The 19,054-nt window shown below is 41.7% G+C and overlaps 1 protein-coding gene across 1 annotated transcript; it reads left to right on the top strand.

Moving 5' to 3' along the window:
* The first annotated feature begins 533 nt into the window (after nucleotides 1-533).
* Nucleotides 534-1,548, top strand: OXGR1 (oxoglutarate receptor 1). Its single transcript, XM_028112009.1, is given in 2 exon segments — nucleotides 534-1,517; nucleotides 1,519-1,548. Coding segments are annotated over 2 exon segments (1,014 nt in total).
* The last annotated feature ends 17,506 nt before the right edge of the window (nucleotides 1,549-19,054 follow it).

Below are 19,054 nucleotides of genomic sequence, written 5' to 3'. Positions count from 1 at the left end.
CTAGATGCCTTACCAGGGACAGGTTGCGAAACCTCCCTCAGTGTTTGTTTCTTCTGTAAAATAGAGAAAGTAAGGAACATTTCTCAGTATCTTGTGAGGTTTAGAGGTAACACGATGGTGAAGTGCCTCGCGCTTGAGTAATGGCGGGTCTTTGGTGAAGTCTCTAATGGTGACACCCTACGGCTTCCCCAAACGGCAACCTTGCCAAATTGTTTTCCACAGCTAAGCGCAGTTGTTTTTTCCAGCCCTTCATTTTCATTCTGGTGGTAATTTAACTTTTATATTATTATTAGATGTCTTGCCTCACAATAGTTTTCCTAGAAATTCAATCTCTTCTCCACAGGGTCTCTTGAAGATTAAAGAGAAAGAAGTGGCGAATTTAGGATCTTAGAGCAATTTTCATTTAAAAGAAGATCATTGTTTTCATTACCCCATCATTAATGTTTTCTGTTTTCCTTTATCAGCGAGTTATTTTGAAGCCGATTTGAACTGCCAAGCCGAACTCTTGTTTTCCTGCAAGATGAAAGACAGCCATGAATGAGCCACCAGACAGTTTTGCAAATGCCTCTGACTTCCCCGATTATGCAGCGCCATTCGGAAATTGCACTGATGAAAAAATCCCACTCAAGAGGCACTACCTCCCTGTTATTTATAGCATCATCTTCCTGGTGGGCTTTCCAGGGAATGCAGTAGCAATTTCCACTTACATTTTCAAAATGCGGCCCTGGAAAGGCAGCACCGTCATCATGCTGAACCTGGCTTGCACAGACCTGCTCTATCTGACCAGCTTCCCTTTCCTGATTCACTACTATGCCAGCGACGAAAACTGGATCTTTGGGGATTTCATGTGCAAGTTTATCCGCTTCGGATTCCATTTCAACCTGTACAGCAGCATCCTCTGCCTCACCTGCTTTAGCATCTTCCGGTACTTTGTGATCATTCACCCCCTGAGCTGCTTTTCCATCCACAAAACTCGATGGGCCGTGGTGGCCTGCGCTGCGGTGTGGATCATTTCACTGGTGGCCGTTGTTCCTATGACCTTCCTGATCACCTCAACCACCGGGAACAACAGATCTACCTGCCTTGACCTCACCAGTTCGGATGACCTCGCCACCATCAAATGGTACAATCTAATTTTGACGGCCACTACTTTCTGCCTTCCCCTGGTGATAGTGACACTTTGCTATACGACGATCATCTACACCCTAACCCAAGGCCCTCACAATCACAGCTGCCTGAAGCAGAAAGCTAGAAGGCTAACCATCCTGCTACTCCTCGTGTTTTATATATGTTTTTTACCCTTCCACATCTTGAGGGTCATCCGGATCGAATCTCGCCTGCTTTCAATCAGCTGCTCTGTTGAGAATCAGATCCATGAAGCTTACATCGTTTCTAGACCCTTGGCTGCCCTGAACACCTTCGGTAACCTACTACTGTACGTGGTGGTCAGTGACAACTTTCAGCAGGCCATCTGCTCGATGGTGAGATGCAATGCAAGTGTGGACCTAGAGCAAGCAAAAAAAAATCAGTTACTCAAACAACCCTTGACATACTTCAGCTAGTCAACCAAGAAGAGCCTGCTGAGACTTGAACTTCTCAGAAGTCCAGAATAGCTCCCTCGATGGCTCTCAGTAAATATTGTATGTTCAGGTAATTACGTGCCAAAGCCAGGACAGGGCCACCAGGAATTCTGTGCAACCCATTTATTGAGATCTTCCCTAGGGTCGATGTAAGAAGGGGATACACACCTATCAGGAGAGGATTCACATGTGGAATTGAAACTTTTGGAACTCAGGGACATCTTGAAAAATCTAGGATATCTAGTCTCACCAACTTACTCTGTATAAATAAAACTACGAGTTTCAGGAGTTTTATAAAATCGAAAGTTCACCCACTTGCCCCAGTTAAGTTAGGTGCCAAGACTGAAGAAAGACACTCTTCTCGCCCTTGGTTTCATGTGCTCCTTCACACTCGGGCCTGTCCGTATTTAACCCTTAGACTATCCAAGGCATTATTTGTCTCTTTTTCAGTATTCTCTTTGTTTTCATTTCATGTCTTTAAGACTTTTTTTTCCTTCAAACTTTGCCTTGAGATCATTAAACTGTGTTTCTCGCTAGGCTTTCATCAGTTTAGATTCAAGCCAACTGATACAATACACTTGAGACAATTCAAAGATGTCTACGCAGATGACTGACATACCTGCAAGGTATTGGAGGCATTTTGTCTTTATTGGTGTAGATATTTTTAGAAGTTGTTACTGAAGTGAGAAAAATTATCAAGTTGTATTAGTAATTGTCAACACATCCCAGGAAAGGGAGGAGGGGCCTCTTTTGGGGGAACAGAAGTACTTTGAAATGTCACGTATATATCGGGTATTAAGTAAAATCTAACAGTGTTTGGATTTCTGTGGAAAATTATCCCAGGAAACACCAGTTCTCTTTAGATACCTTTCTCTTTTGTGACTCTCTTGAAAATATGTTATCTATTTATTATAACAGCTAAGACTATTTTTGAGTTATGTGTGTGCTTAATTATCACTAAGTATAAATATTTGAGAAAATGCCTAGTCTGGATATCTAAAACCTTAGTCAATGTGTTGATACGATTAGTAAACTAATTTAAAATCACTGAATAAGCTGGTGACATTTTTCTGTGAAAACGCAGCTTTATGGGGGCCTGGGTGGCTCAGTTGGTTAAGCGACTGCCTTCAGCTCAGGTCATGATCCTGGAGTCCCGGGATCGAGTCCCACATCGGGCTCCCTGCTCGGCGGGGAGTCTGCTTCTCCCTCTGACCCTCCCCCCCTCATGCTCTCTCTCTCTCTCATTCTCTCTCTCAAATAAATAAATAAATAAATAAACGCAGCTTTACCATTATTCTATTTAAATGAAGCTTGTGTTCTCTGTGTTTAGGCAGCAAAAAATAATTTTAAGAATCAGTTTTAGAATAAGGTTGGAATAGATGGTTGAAACAGAAGAATGAGTACCATGGGAATGCTTTGTGACTTTCAGGTGCTTCTAGAACATTAGACCTAAATGAGGACGTTGGTGGGGAACCTGTGCCAAGCATGCAGGGGGGTGTGGGGGGGAGGCAGTGGCTCTGCACATGGACGTTTCTGGATGATGGCGCTGTCTTCACCACCTGCCTTCTGAGCCATCCTCTTTGGGGCCTTTCGATAGCATAAGGAATGAGCCGTTTGACTGGAGAGCTCAACTTGCTCACGTATGCTGACTGCACAGCAGGGGGCAGCATCCCGAGGTCCACTGGAAACCTGGAGGTTGGGTCACTCTCCTCTCCCGTCTCCCAAATGCCCAGTCCAGCTCCGGGGCCCTCACCAAAGTGTGGCCAGGTTAGTTAGCCTATATACCATAGCTCTTGTTGTTCTAACCCTGGACACAAACCCGTTTCCTTTCCCTCGGTCTCTCTCCTTTCTTATTTCAAAGATTTTGCCCACCGGAAAAAAGCCACCTCAACCTCCCTTATGTCTGTCTCAACTTGTCCCTGTAGAATCTTTTTTTTTTTTTTTCCTTTTCCTTCTTCACACCCATGTTCAGAACAATAAACCGGTTCTCTTTCTGATACTAATTCTTCTGCTGCATCTTTGGTCCTTCTTCTGCTCTCTTAGGGACCTTGCTCTGACACGTAATCCCACTCTCTCAAATTTTTAATCTTTCTATTACCCTGGATAAACGATCTTAGTTTGGGAACATGCATAATTTTCCTTTATCCTCAAACTACCTTCCCTTATTCAGCTGTATTGTCATTCTCTTATACCTGACCTGCTCCCTGCAGTTTGGGGTCAGGCGCAGATGACTGTCTGCCCTCCGGGGTTCTGCGCATAGAATATGGTCACAAAGATCCAAGCTAAATTGGATTCAAAGGGTGAGTTTTATCTTCCAAAGTAAAGAGTTCTGGGCTAATTGTGTTTGGAATGGAAGCCAAAAAAAGAGATTGATGATACTTCCGAGACTAAAATGGGACCTGAATGACCTTGCCTTGTAGTTGTAGGCCAAGAAAGTATGAGGACAAAAGAGCAGAGTTCTGACTCTCTGCCAGAGAGGGAGGTGCTGGGGCTGTTCACCGCGGTAAGGACTCCGAGTTCAAGTTAGGCCCATTGCACGTGAGGGCAGGGAATCTGGAAAAATCTGTTCCAAATTTTGGAGACACAGGAACCCCTCCACTTTGTTTTTATCTGTATGTCATGGAAATTTAAATGGTCAGGGATAAGAGAAAGTATCAAAACGACCCCACGTTTCACCAGTAATTAACATCCTATCCTTGTCTCATTTATGCCTTTCCACACTTTTTTGCTAGAATATTTAAAAGCAAATCCTAGAAAACACAGTAGTTTCACCCACAAGTGCTTCAACATTGATCTCTTTCAAAAAACAGAAAACCAACACAAAATAAAAAATTATTTCTTAATAGTATCTAATACCTAATCCTTATATTTTCTTTCCCTTGGTTACCTCAAACATGTCTTTTTACAGTTGGGTTTGTTTTTGTTTTGTTTTGTTTTGTTTTCAAATTAGGGTCCAAACAAGGCCCATGCATCACATGTGGTTGGGAGGTCTAATAAATTTCTGTTAATTCTAGGGCACCTGGGTGGCTCCGTCGGTTGGGCGACCGCCTTGGGCTCAGGTCATGATCCTGGAGTCCCGGGATCGAGTCCCGCGTCGGGCTCCCTGCTCGGCGGGGAGTCTGCTTCTCCCTCGGACCCTCCCCCCTCTCGTGCTCTCTCTCTCAAATAAATAAATAAAATCGTTAAAAAAAATTTCTGTTAATCTATTAGAGTTCCTGTTTCCTTTATTTATTATCATCTATTTACTGCAGAAATTGCGTCATTTGTCCTGTGGCATTTTCCTGATTGTGGGTTTGCCTGTCTTAATTCCATTTTGCTGTTTGTCATGTCCCTCCATGCCCTGTATTTGGTGGAAATTGGAAGGCAGAGCTGGAGGTTAGATTAGATGCAGATTCTTTCCTGTCACCTTCTCTCCTTCCTTCCCTCTCTCTTCTCCCTCTCCCCACCCCCGCCCCCAACCTCTGCTTCCTCCTTTGATTTCCTTCCACCACAACAGTACTCTGCCTCAGGAGCTTCTATGTCTCACTGCCCTCCATTGAACGACTGAGCAGGGGTTTCAGGATCTATCAGCCTAATGCTCATCTCATAAAGATCTCCAAACTCCTTTGCCCTTCATAGTTTATCAGTCATTGCTAATTTTTGTCTGGACCCACTAGGGCTTTCACAATGGTGAATTTTAAAATTCGAACACTCTTCTGCTTTTGTTCATTACTGCTTTTCTGTTAAGATCTTTGGCCCATCAACTGTCATTTACCCATCCACTCTGAGCGCAGACCCACTGATCAAACTGAGCTCCTCCTCCTTCTTTGGGAAGGCACAGGTAAGGGATGAAAAGAGATCGGCAAGCTGCCCCTCCAGTGCTCTCTCCACGGGAGTGTAAGTGTTGGCAGCATTTTCTTTCTACATCAGCCATATTTCTGTTCTTTAACTCTTTGGGGTTAACAGCCATGCTTATGATCCACAGGGTTAGAGCTGTACCCTTGGGGAAGGAGCTTGCCTTACTGCTGCCATGCTTCTAGAAACCCACCTTTGTGTCTTTGTGTGTCCTCTTGGACCAGGGCAGGGCAGTTTAACTTTCCCCTAGAAAGCTCTGAGAACAGGACGTTAGTAGTTACAAGGCCATATAGCACTTGAAGCTAAATGTTCACTTCCAGTTCTAATTTTATTCTTAAAACTCTACCCAGCAACACCGTTTGATATAATCTACCTGATGCTATACAATGAGTCCAGATGAGGGCGCCTGGGTGGCTCAGTTGGTTAAGCGACTGCCTTGGGCTCAGGTCATGATCCTGGAGTCCCTGGATCGAGTCCTGCATCAGGCTCCTTGCTCAGCAGGGAGTCTGCTTCTCCCTCTGACCCTCCCCCCCTCAAGCTCTCTCTCTCTCATTCTCTCTCTCTCTCAAAATAAATAAATAAAATCTTTAAAAACAACAACAACAAAAAACACAATGAGTCCAGATGATATCAAAGGATACAAGGTCAGCAATGCAAAAATCCCTGAAGGGGTAGAGCCCTTTCTGTGACTGAGTTCCTAGGAAGAAAATAAATTATTATGCACATTGATCTGTTTTCTTGCAATTCTATTTCCCTCTCCATGCTTCTATCTGAATATTTTCTATTTATCTTTCATTAATCCCGGCTTGTACTGTATATGATCTGCTATGAAACTCATGCATTGAATGCCTAATTTCAGATATTGTATTTTTTTAATTTATGCAATGGACTTTTGGTTATCTTTATTCTACCACTCCTGTGAAGTTTTTTTTGTTTGTTTGTTTGGTCTTTGGATCTATTTTGTTCCTTTCCCTATATTTTCTAGAACTGAATAATTAGTTATTTTAGTCTTTGTCTGTTTACTACAGTATCATATAACCATTGGGTCTGCTTCAATTGCCCGCCATTTTACCCATGTTCATTGGTCATGTGATCTTATCTCCTTTCATGTCCATTAATCTTCACTTGAATGACAGAAATTGCATTTGAAAGGAATCAAAGGGGCTCCCCTGAGAGGTTTTTTATTTCAGCTATTTTAAAATCTTTTCAGTTGTAAAATTTCTATTGAATTCCACTTTTCTTCTGAAGTTTCCCCTCATTCACTAAATATATCACTTTCCTTTAACTAACTCTTTAAACGTATTTAAATAGCTCCTTTAACATCTTTGCCTGTTAAATCTAGCATCTGGTTTGCATTACTTTCCTCTGGATGCTGTAACATATTACGACAAATTTAGGGGCTTAAGACAACACAACTTTACTTTCTTTCGGAGGTCAGAAGTCCTGCCTTACTTCTGGAGGTTCTAGATGGGAAGCCATTTCCTTGCATTTCCCAGATTCTAGATGCCTGCCACCTGCATTCCTTGACTCATGGCCCCTCCTTCCATCTTCAAAGCCAGCAGCACAACATCTTGGAATCTCTCTGACCTCTGCTTCTAGCTGTCCACCTCCTCTGTCTGACTCTGATTCTCCTGCTTTCCTTTTATTGTAACTCTTGCAATTACATCGGGCCCACTCAGATAACTCAGGATAATCTCATCTCAAAACCCATAAATGAATCACATCCTCCAGGTCCCTTTTTCTGCATAATGTAGCATATATACAGGTCCCTGGGATTGGGACCAGGATATGTTTGGAAGGCTGTCATGTAGCTGACCACAATGGTTTTTTATTTTTATTTTTTTAAAGATTTTATTTATTTATTTGATGGAGAGAGACACAGCGAGAGAGGGAACACAAGCAGGGGGAGTGGGAGAGGGAGAAGCAGGCTTCCTGCTGAGCAGGGAGCCCGATGCGGGGCTCGATCCCAGGACCTGGGATCATGACCCGAGCCGAAGGCAGACGCTCAACGACTGAGCCACCCAGGCGGCCCTAGAGATTACTTTATTATTTTTTTTAAAGATTTTATTTATTTGACAGAGAGAGAGAGAGAACAAGTAGGCAGAGAGGCAGACAGAGGGAGAGGGAGAAGCAGGCTCCCTGCTGAGCAGGGAGCCCGATGCGGGACTCGATCCCAGGACCCCAGCATCATGACCTGAGCCGAAGGCAGACGCTTAACGACTAAGCCACCCAGGCGCCCCCACAATGGTTTTTTAAAGACCAACTGACTAACATAACAATAGTAACAATGTAAAGTGACCTTGAGGTTAGTTTCTTTTTTTTTAAGGTTTTTGTTTATTTATTTGAGAGAGAGAGAGAGCAAGAGTGTGCACAAGTGGGAGGAGGAGCAGAGGGAGAGGGACAAGCAGACTCCACGCCGAGCACGGACCCCAACTCTGGGCTCAATCTCATGACCCTGAGATCATGACCTCAGCCAAAATCAAGAGTCAAATGCTTAACTGACTGAGCCACCTAGGTGCCCCAAGGCTAATTTCTAATTGCTTTTCTTTTCTTGGCTGTGAGACACATTTTTCTGTTTTGCATGTCTAATCTTTTTTTTTCTTTACTGAATATAAGACATAATGAATACATCATTGTGGAGACTCTAGATTCTATTATTTCTCTCATAGACACATCAATTACTTGCTAATCACTTTAAAATTGTGTTGACTTGGTTTTATAATTTTTTAAAAAACACATTTGTGAAAAGCCCAGGATGTTTTCCACACCCTTCTAATCCAGCTGGACCCCAAATACCAAATCTGTTTCTCCTCTGGTCTTGTCCAGACTTGGTTTTAGGCTTTTTTTTCCCCAAAGCATGTTTAGAATCGACCTTACTTTGGGGCATGTTCTTTACTACTAAGATACAGTTTTCTGCTGTCTCAGTGAAATTAGTTATTAGTTGGTTAGTGAGTGACATTTTTCTTCCCTGGCTGGGTCAGAATGGCAATGTTCCCTAGCACTGCTCGAACACTAGTTTCTCCGATGCCTTAGCAGCCTCTTGTTGGTCAATCTCAAGAGATCTCGCCCTGCAAACACAGCCCTTGGCCCAGGAATCACAGGGACTCTTTATATATTTTGGCCCTTATGCTCCCCATGATTTTGTCATCCTTGGTGCTCTGCTCCAAATATTTCAGATGCTTCGGCAATGCCAAACTCTGGCCTCCATCTCCTTAGCTCAGTGGGACCATGGGACCGCTGTCCTCTGCCGAGACTTCTGATCTCTGCACCACAGTTAGGAAATTATGCCCCGACAGAGATCAGGGGTGACTGTGGGGCTCACTGTATTGCTCTGTCTATGGTCCCAGCCTGATGACATTGGACCATATGTGTTGTTTAGTCCTATTGTTGCTAATAGTGCGGGAGCGGCTCCCTTCTGGTCCACTATAATCTGTGCCACGTGAGGGAGTGGCATCCATGGGGGATGCTTCCTGCCTCTCCCATGAACCCTCTCCACTGTTCACTCTTCTAAACTGTGGGAGATTTTAATTTAAACATGGAGGTGAAACCACTCATCTCCTCTCCTCAAATGACACTAAAATAACAACAGGAACATAACTATAAAGATGTTAGACAATTTAGAAACTGAAAGCCCATGGCTGAATGGTGAAGCCAGATGAAAACAAAGCTGGTCATGCAGAGAATCCAGGAGCACGCTAATGTAGTCCACCTAACTACAAAATACTCAGGGGTTAGAGCTACCAGCTACTTCTCGGAGAGGGTTGTAAGTGGGGCTGACAGCAAGGAGTTTGATTTAAAGCCTGAAGAAGAAACAACAGCATCTCCAGATACTCCCCCCTCTCCTCTGCAAACCAATGACTGACCCTTTTCCACACCAGAATTCAAAACCTTTCATTCTGGGGATGTTGAACAGGAAGATTCTCAGGGACAACAGATAAAACTGAAGGTCCAAAATATCTGATAGAAACATGTGGCTGTGATACCACTGGAAACTCATGTTTGCATTTCCTAGCAGAATATTGGCACATTCTTCTCTATGGAAATAAAAATATGCCAATAAGCAATATAACTAATTAACACTAGTGATGTGCAGGGCTCCGTTTTCTTTCTCTGTTTTCTTCATGCACCCAGGTAATCTGACTTCAAAGCCCACGTGCAGAACCACTACACTCTCCTGACTTACATAAAAGGAGAGAAAATTCTAGATGCTAACAGTTGGGGCAGAGCTCAGCCTGCTCACCCGTGGTGCTGCCCACTAGTTGACCCCCTTGTCAACCCACTTCTTAGTGCCTTACTCTTCAGAACGAGGGGACAGCCACACATAACAAGGCAAGCAATGAAAGCCTCTGGTAGAATCGGGGACTCCAAAATGAACAAACAGGAAAAAAGCACACTGGGAAACAGAAACACTGCAGCGAGCGTAAGAAGATTTCAAAAAACCTTTAAATTAATACTCTCTGAGACATCTTTGAAATAGACCCGGAGAATCTAAAAGAATGACCGTTCAAAGAACAACAAAGAGCTCTTGGATACTGAGCTGGGGGAGATGAGTGGGGTTAGTCCACATGCCCTTCACTAATGACCCACAACTTGGCACGTACTTTGCACTGGGGAGTTGAGAGTTCTCCTGGCACATCCTTTCAATGTATTCTAACTGTTTGATAACTAGAAGAAAGTCTAAGAGGCTGGTCACAGGATGCCAGGGTGATTGCCTGATTTCAGTGCAGGTGAAGCGTTCTCTGTTTTGTGAGCATTTCAGAGGTTTTAGGAAAGTGGGATTTCTTTTAAGTGCACCTAAACCACTGAGTTTCTTGGATTTGCTCTATTTCCTTATTCTTATTTTGTCTCTATGGTTAGATATGGAATAATATAAGAGTAGATGTTATGTGATTACATAATAGCATAGAATTTGTTTTCTGTGATTTGAAAATATGCTCATAGCCTGAACACATTGTTTTTCTTTCTAGAAATGCTCACTAACACTACCTTAATGTTTCTAAATGATGCGTTTTTTTTGGATTAATCACAATACCTTCCACAAACATTTAAAAAATAAAGCATAGATACATAAAATCTTTATTCTTCATTTATATTGTTGCTCGTTGAGTACAGGGATTTCTAGAATGGAAGAATGCATGTTTAGGACTCAATATCAGTTTTAACTCTATTCAGGTTAACTCACACCAGCATCTTGTAAACCTCGATGCCATTGTGCTACCCCCCTGAAGACAGAGCCCTTCGTGGTAAGCAAGAACACTTTCAAAGATATTGCAATCTTGCAAACCAGCGGCATTATTCATATGTACCTTTTAGGCTGATTATTCATGCTATGCTGCATTTACTTACCAAATCTCAGTGAAATGTTTATCCAATTCATTTTGCATCCTAGTTTATCATTATTCTTGTTGTGTTCTGAAGAGCTCAATCCCAAAGGGATTATTTCAGGAACATATATAATTATCTAAATCTCTCTCACCAATAACTCTAAAGGGTGTTCTAAATGGCAAATCCACAGAAATATCTTAGGGTGCTAATTGTACATGGTTAAATGCCCCATTTAGCTGTTTAAATCCACCTAGGAGATCAACAATACCACAATATTTGGTATTAAATATTTAGTATTATCCCATTATGAGAGGCAACATTATAAATATCTGAATCTTACACCAGGAAAGCAAAAAAAAAAAAAAAAATCTATATATGCACCACAAATGATGCTCTCTGTATCAAATAACAAATTACCTTCCTCTTGCAAAACATCTTCTGATTCACATAGTCCATTTAAAAGTTTAAATAATAGTGCTATTTTCCCCCTCTAAACCCAGATATTATTCATATTAAGGAATTAAAACAAGGCCAATATTAAGGCCCCTATTCAACTTTTAACCATTCACAAAAGCACTGCTAAAGTTTAGCTTATTTTTTTTAAGATTTATTTATTTATTTATTTGAGAGAGAGAGAGAGAGAGAGAGAGCACGAGCGGGAGGAGCAGAGGGAGAGGGAGCTAGAATCTCAAGCAGACTCTACCCTGAGCATGGCACCCTTGCTGGGCTCTATCCCAGGACCCCAACATCATGACCTAAGTTGAAACCAAGAGTTGGATGCTCAGCCGACTCTGCCACCCATGTGCCCCTAAAGTTTAGCCTTTGAGAACCTCTCTCCAACCATCCAGCCTAGGATAGCCAGCCTACAACTTCTCTTTCCTATTCCTGAAGCATCTGGAGCACTTTATTGCACAGGATTTGTATTACCAATCTTCCATGCCCCTGTGTCCTTTTGGTTGCTGGTGAGATTTTAATTTCTCTAATTCATAGTCACATTTACTTGTGTCTCCAGCTCCTAGAAATGTGCTAAAAGGTATGATATATGGAACAACAACAAAAATGAGCCCCTCTTAGAATAAGAAATATCTGCTTATGATCCCAGTTCTTACTTGACCAGTTTCTGGATACGGAAAATTCATGATTAAAGTGAGTCTTTGTATTGCCTTTGAAGATGAGGGAGAAGAATGTTGTTGCTGATAACATGCTAAATTAAATCTACTGCACGACCTTCCAGTTGGAAACAACAAAAAATGGCTAAACAAAATATTTTCATAAACACCTGTAAAAAATGCTCACTGAGCTGGTAGGAAACTAAAGAATCCACAAAGGGTAAAAATACATATAAAGATGGGAAAATAGAAGTCAGCAAACAGCAAAAGCAGTAATTTTCCAAATAGTATCTGGCATTTTGAGCCTAAGTTTTGCTATCTGTGTTGGGATAATTAGGGTGATCGTATATCCTGGTTTACCCAGGACAGCGTTAGTTATTTTTTTTAAGATAGATTTATTTATTTATTTATTTTTGATGTAGTGTTCCATGATTCATTGTTTGTGTATAACACCCAGAGCTCCATGCAGAACGTGCCCTCTTTAATACCCATCATCGAGCTAACCCATCCCCCCACCTGTCTCCCCTCTAAAGACAGCATTAGTCAATGTCTGTTGCCCTGGTCTAATTATTAATAGCACCCACTTCTATTCTTAGAAGTGTCTTGAATGATACATCCTAACTATACGAGGTAGGACATGATGTAGGAAACTCAAAAAAGTAGAGATTCCAATAGGAGATCTTGCAAAACTCTGCACGTTAATGGGCTCTACTCTCCATGTTAGGAAGAATGATAAATAAGGCTACAGAGCAGTAGGGAGAGGCATATGAAATAGTCTGCATTTATTTTGACACTGGATAGAAGGAAAACAAATCTGTCCCTCAGAAATCATAGACAGTATCAAGCCCTCATGTAAATTTGTTGTTATCTGCACACTAAAATTGAAGTTCAAGAGGAGAATTGCATTTAAAGTGATTTCCAGATGGGTAGTACCACCAGGCAACTGGCAGAGCATATGAGAGGCCTCTCTGAGGGGACACAGCTTTAATCTAGGTCTCCAAGAGTTCCTAGTGGTAAAGTTTCCAAGGAAAATGAGAAACACATTTAAAAAGAAATCACAAGAAATGCCAACAAAAAGGCACAATGGGTGAAATACATCAGAGTTGGAGGATAGAAGAATCATATTGTCAAAAGGCTTCCTATGTGAGAAATATCAGGCATGGGTTGTAAAATAGAATGTATATTTTGTTTAAAAATTTAAGAAAGCTTTGAGAAGAGGAGTGATGAAAATGAGACTATAAGATGATTGAGTAAATTTAGAAAAACAGACTCCTAGAAATAAACAAATATTAATGGACTGGTAAAACAAGAGACTGGACACAGCAAAAGGAAAATTAATTAATTGGAAATGAGGTAAGAGAAAAAAAACTATCTGGAATGCAACCCAAAGAAAAAAGAAAATGAAAAGTAAGAAAGGAATCTGGAGTCAAGACTGAGAAGCCCCGCATATACACGAGTAGATTTTCAGAAGGAGATGGAAAAGAAAATGGGGAAAAAAGCAAAAACAGTTGTGCGATTAGGTCATTAGTGTTTTTTGTACTGCTTAACAAGCAAATAAATGGATCATACAGAAGAAGGCTTTGCATAGAGCAGTCAAGAAGGGGCACCCGGGTGGCTCAGTGAGTTAAGCGTCCAACTCTTGATTTTGGCTCAGGTCATGATCTCAGGATCCTGAGATCGAGCCCTGCATTGAGCCCCACTTTGGGCTCTGCACTGGGCATTGAGCCTGCTTAAGATTCTCTTTCTCCCTTTCCTTCTGCCCTTCCCCACCCCTCTAAAACACACACACACACACACACACACACACACACACACACACACAGTGATGAAAATCTGTCATAAACCAAGGATTATGATGGATCTAATTCTGTTCACCTGGGAGTTATAAAAGATAAGGAAGTCAGCCAGCCAGTAAATAAACAAACAAATAAATAATTATCAATTTATCCTAATGAAGCCAAAAAAGGAGAGAGAAAAAGAAACAGACATGTGGGACAAACGAAAGCCATAAAATAAGGTGGAAAAATCAATACAAATATGTTAGTAATTAAATAAAAGTGAAAAAACTAAATATCCCAGTTAAAAACACAAGACTTTCAGACTACACTTTCATTTAATATAGTGTATGCTCTTTTAAAGAGACACATCTAAGACACAAAGCAACTTACTAACCTATGGAAAAATAAAAAATGTAACATCATTATAATGATGAAAGAAATAGAACTAGAAATCGTCTCAAAACAATAGAAGTTTATTACTCACTAAAAAAAAAAAAAAATCGGTGTGGATGTTCTTGGTCAGAAGGTCGCTTGTGTCCACACAGTGATTCAGGGACCCGATGGCCTTTCATCTCATGAAGCCTCTGCTGCTCAGGGCCTGGGAGGTTTCTTCTTAACCACCTTTCTCACATTCCATCAGCAGTAACTGGTCTTGCTTCTCTCCAAATGGTCTGGTTGTAGATCCTCATTATCTGGCTATTTAGGAATTAAAAGACTTGTTATCTGACAGCCATCCCCACTCCAATACATAGAAACAGAATAAATTAAAGATAATATCAATGTAAAAAAAGCTCCTTCAGAAAAAGGGAAAGAAAGAAGACAATCGTCATGGTAATGTTGGAATCCTGCCATGCAGGCATTGGGAAGACTCTCTCCCCTGGCTGTGGCGTTCTTTACCTTGATTAGGCTCAATTCTGTTCTCTAGAAGAAACTTCCTTTCCACCGTTCCCCACCGTCCAGGACATTTTTCCTGATTGTTTCTCCTCTGAGGCAAGGGTTTCAAGCTTTAGCAAGCATCAGAATCCCCCGGAGGGCTTACTGCAGTACAAATTGCTAGGCACCATCCCTAGAATTTCTGATTCAGTGAATCTGGGTAATTTACATTTCTAACAGGTTCCTGGGCAATGGTGAAGCTGTTGGTTTGGGGACCACGCTTTGGGAGAACCACTGCCCTAAGGTGCCAGCTGAAACGGGCTGGAGGAATAAGTCCTCGTTGAGAAAGCTGTTTTCACTGCCAACTTCCTACAGGGGCAAGTCTGGAGGCATGCGAGCCACATTACAGTCAAGGGCTTTTTTAAAACCAGACTTCAGTTGATTTAGCAAGATCATTCCCACAGATACTTACTAGATTCTTCAACTCTTTGCTTCCAGTAAATCCCATGTATGAATAACCATATTAATTCTCCCCTGGATAGAATTCTCTGATGCATATCTTTGCTTTCTACTCCCCACCTCCCATGGTTGACTCAATGCAGTAACAGGTATCTTGAGGCTATGCCATAAAATAACCTTGGGTTGGAAAGAAATAACCTTAATGCGATCTCTGCCACAGGGCCTAATCCCTTCATGTAACTAAGAACTCCTACTGGACCTTCACTGTTCAAAGTCCTTTTTATTCTAACTTTTTAAAAAAGATTATTTATTTATTTATTTGAGAGAGAGAGAGAGCAGGGGGAGGGGCAGAGGGAAAGAATCTCACACAGACTCTGCACTGAGCCAGAAGCCCAACTCGGGACTCGATCTCACAACCCATGAGATCATGACCTGAGCCAAAACCAAGAGTCAGAGGCTTAACTAACCGAGCCACCCAGGCACCCCTCATTCCAACTTTTAATCCTGGTTTAGAGTGCAGAAACAGTTTTGCCAAGTCCAAGTTTCTGGACTCTCTCCATAACTTTCCATCTCTGTTCTTGAGCCAACCACTACTTACTGGGACTCACCTTCTTTGCCCATAAGCAGTGAACAGAAAGCAACACACTAACATTTCTAGCTCCTTCCAACTACTGCTTGCAGATCTTCACATCTACTAGGCACCAGATACACTTTCAAACTTACAGCAGGCAAAGCTTTATGCTACCACGGAATGGAACTCTCTGTATTTCTGTCTTGCTTTATTGTTTTCCTTGCTGCCCCCCACCCAACTATAATAGGTCAATGCTACAAATGTTACAATTTGTTAAGGGGGTGTCTGACTTCAAGATACGGTTCCAAACTGGTTAGGGTAATGGTAGCTGATGGAACAAAATAGGTCCCGAATGTAGTGGTTAATACAACACATGTCCTTTTTTGGCTCAAGCGACTGCACAACATAGGTGTTCCTGGCTGGCAGGCTATTTACCTGCGTGCAGGGATTCAAGCATCTTTGTTCCTTCCATCTGTGGCTTCACCAAATCCCAGTATCCCAGAGTCCTTGCATCTTTGGGGATGAGGAAAGAGAGAAGGCACGCACGCCTATTAGTGTCACATCACGTCTACACATATTCCATGGTCAAGAGCAGGTCATACAGCTCCATCTCCATGCAAAGATGAATTAACTAATTGCCGACTAAGCAGCTACTTCCCCACAGTAATTACCCTCGGAGAGGGAGCAGGGCATGAGTTAGGGGGAGCCTGCAGGCAGCCAGCTTTCCTCACCACAGATATGAAAGGTAATACAGTAACCACTTTAGAAGGCAAAGGAGTCTATCTTTAAAAATCTGAAAAGGAAAGGATTCTTAAACAAGTCACAAAAGTTACAAAGCATAAATAAATGGATAAATTCAACCACATAATAAAAGTGAAGAGCTTCTATTCATCAAAATGCACCGTAAAGAGAGCAAAAGACAAGTCTCAAATGTGTTGAAAGGCTGTCTTGGAAGATATTTGCTATAGAAACAGCTGACCCTACGTATCCAGAATACACAAAAAAGTCCTTACAAGTGAACAAAAGAGATAATTCAGTAAAAACAATAAGAAAAATACATTGAGAGCTATTTCCCAGAAGTAGCACGAATGGCCAGCAGATATGTGCAAAGCTGCTTGAACTCGTTGGAATTCAGAGAAATGCAAAATTGGAGAGCAGAGAGCTACCATTTCACACCCAGCAGATTGGTTAAGTGTTTAAAGGTTGGACAACACAAAGTATCAGCGAGGAGATGGAGCGAAGTGAATTCCCTTACAGCACTGTCAGGAAAAAACATTCACAAGCTAATTTGTAAAAACAGACTGCCGTTGCCTCATAGGGGTAGTGGGTATGGAGGTCTTGTTTTCTCATTATTCAATAGTAAACTGTGTGAATATGTGTGTGTGTGAGAGAGAGAGAGATCTATTTCACGATATAAACATTTAACACAGTACTTTTGAAAATACAATGGAAGAATTACGGAAAAGATGGTGGTCACACCTCAGTTACACTGGACATATTTGTGACTTCTTACACTGCCTCTTGCACCAGTCTACCTATTTAGAAGTGACCCTTTCTTCTATCGCTGGATAAGCAATGGCTAGCATCTTCTCAGATTGACGTGAAATGCCAGACTGAACAATTCCACCCTGTCATTTCAATCTTCTGAGTCCCGGGGAAAAAGGGAGGAGAGAGCCGAAGAAGCACACCTTCTGTTTATGTCAGAGGGGTTAATTAAGAAGAGCTGGTGTCATTTCCAATAATTACGAGGGATCTGAATTTACAGAAGGCACACTGAGGGCCTGAAGGCTCTAGCAAAATAAATCTGCCTCTGACCACACACACGGCCACAGATGTTACCTCTCAGAACAGATTTTTCAAATCACCTTGGCTTTTTGAAAGCCCGAGCATGAGAAGAGCCTGGTTCCTACCTCGTGCACTGGACTTGAAAATGGGAAGAAGAGCCCTACAAAATGCCATATGGTTGTACTCAGGTGCCTTAAAGACGGACACAATTCATTTTCCATTTCTCAGAGGAGTGAATTTCAATGCTCCTTCCCCAGCAGCCAGGATTTAAGGACAGAAATAGGCTCCTCCCTGTCAACTTTCAAACTGAAATAACCAATTCTTACAATAAACTATCAAATGCAGTCTAAGAGAGGCAGAATTTTACACACCCTGTGTTGGGGAGCACAGAAGAGGTTGGAAAAAATAAATTGGAAGTTTGTTCCTGTCTTTGTGGAACATGAGGTGAGGCCATTCTAGAATTTCCTTCTCTCTGAAGGCGCTCCCCAAACCACTTCAAATACTACAATGAGTGCACAGCAGGCTCTCCTTCATTCCCCTCAGGCAAAATTTTGCTCCTTAATTTCACGTTACCTTGCCTCAAACGCCAGAAACAAAACAACCACTAGAGGGCATAGAAAACCTTATGAGAAATAAAAGTGCCTCAGAGAAAAACCCTCAATATCTGAAAAAATGAAAAGCTTAAAATGCTATCTTAGCCAAAGACAGCTGGGAAAGGCGAAGTGAGGATGCATTTTAAAAATACAATCTCTTTCTATAAAATACGATCCTCCTTTTGGAATATGAATTAAATAGACAAAATTAGTACATGGGCTCATTTTCCCACTGATGTGAAACAATTTCTCACCTACCTTACAATTTAGATTAGCCCGTAGATATCAGTGGTTTTCATCCAGAAAGTGGCTATTAAACATTACAGCACTATTGGTTTATAAAACCGATACTTTCCTAATTCATTGTGCTTGGAAGCTTCCAAGGGACCCCTGAAACAAAAGAGGTGGGAGTCTAGTGTGTGGAGATTTTTTTTGGGAAACAGTAGGATCATCTGTTTTAGGAATCTGATTGTGCACTGAACTCACTTGGATGTAAAGCAATGATCACTGAGCTAGGAATCCTTCCTCTGGTTGGTTTATGGTCCTTGTTTGCACTGATGCTGGTGGGAGGGGTTGGAGGTGGTGGTGGTGTTCATCTTGGGTCTGTGGGTCTTTCCCCAGAATGTAAGAAATGCATATCAGCTTTGGAATCCTGCTTTGCGATAAAAATGAATTGCTAAGTCATGCTATGACTTCATTTGCCAACTACATTCCTTCTGTGTCTGCTGAGATACAAAGCATCCCAAGGTTGCCGAAATCAGCGTGAGCTATAAGCAAACTCTTAATAAGTATTGATGCATCAGGAAGATGAGGATGTGTCCTGAGGCTGCACCTGCCTGGGGAAGAATGGGGCAAAGGGTGTGGGCTGGAGAGGAGATGCTGAGGGAAGTTTGGTTTATTCCAAAAGATAATCATTTGTTTTAAATCTGCAGGGAAATGGTAGTTAAAGGAGAAATTGTCGAGAAAGAATAAAAAGTTAATCTCGTGAGTTATTTGGTTACATGGGGCTTGTGGCAGAATGGAAAGGAAAAGGAGAATGAAAAATGAAACAAAGGAGATAACACGTTATAATAGAGCATATGTCGGTAATATTTCAACATGGAAACGGCTCTTATCTTTTGTCTTTAGGGATGGAAACATAGGTGAA

This window comes from Eumetopias jubatus, unplaced genomic scaffold (assembly GCF_037043125.1).
Source record: "Eumetopias jubatus isolate StellerSeaLion01/CBP00866 unplaced genomic scaffold, mEumJub1_p1.0 scaffold_3, whole genome shotgun sequence".
Lineage (NCBI taxonomy): Eukaryota > Metazoa > Chordata > Mammalia > Carnivora > Otariidae > Eumetopias > Eumetopias jubatus.
This window is presented reverse-complemented; position numbering and strand designations above follow the sequence as displayed.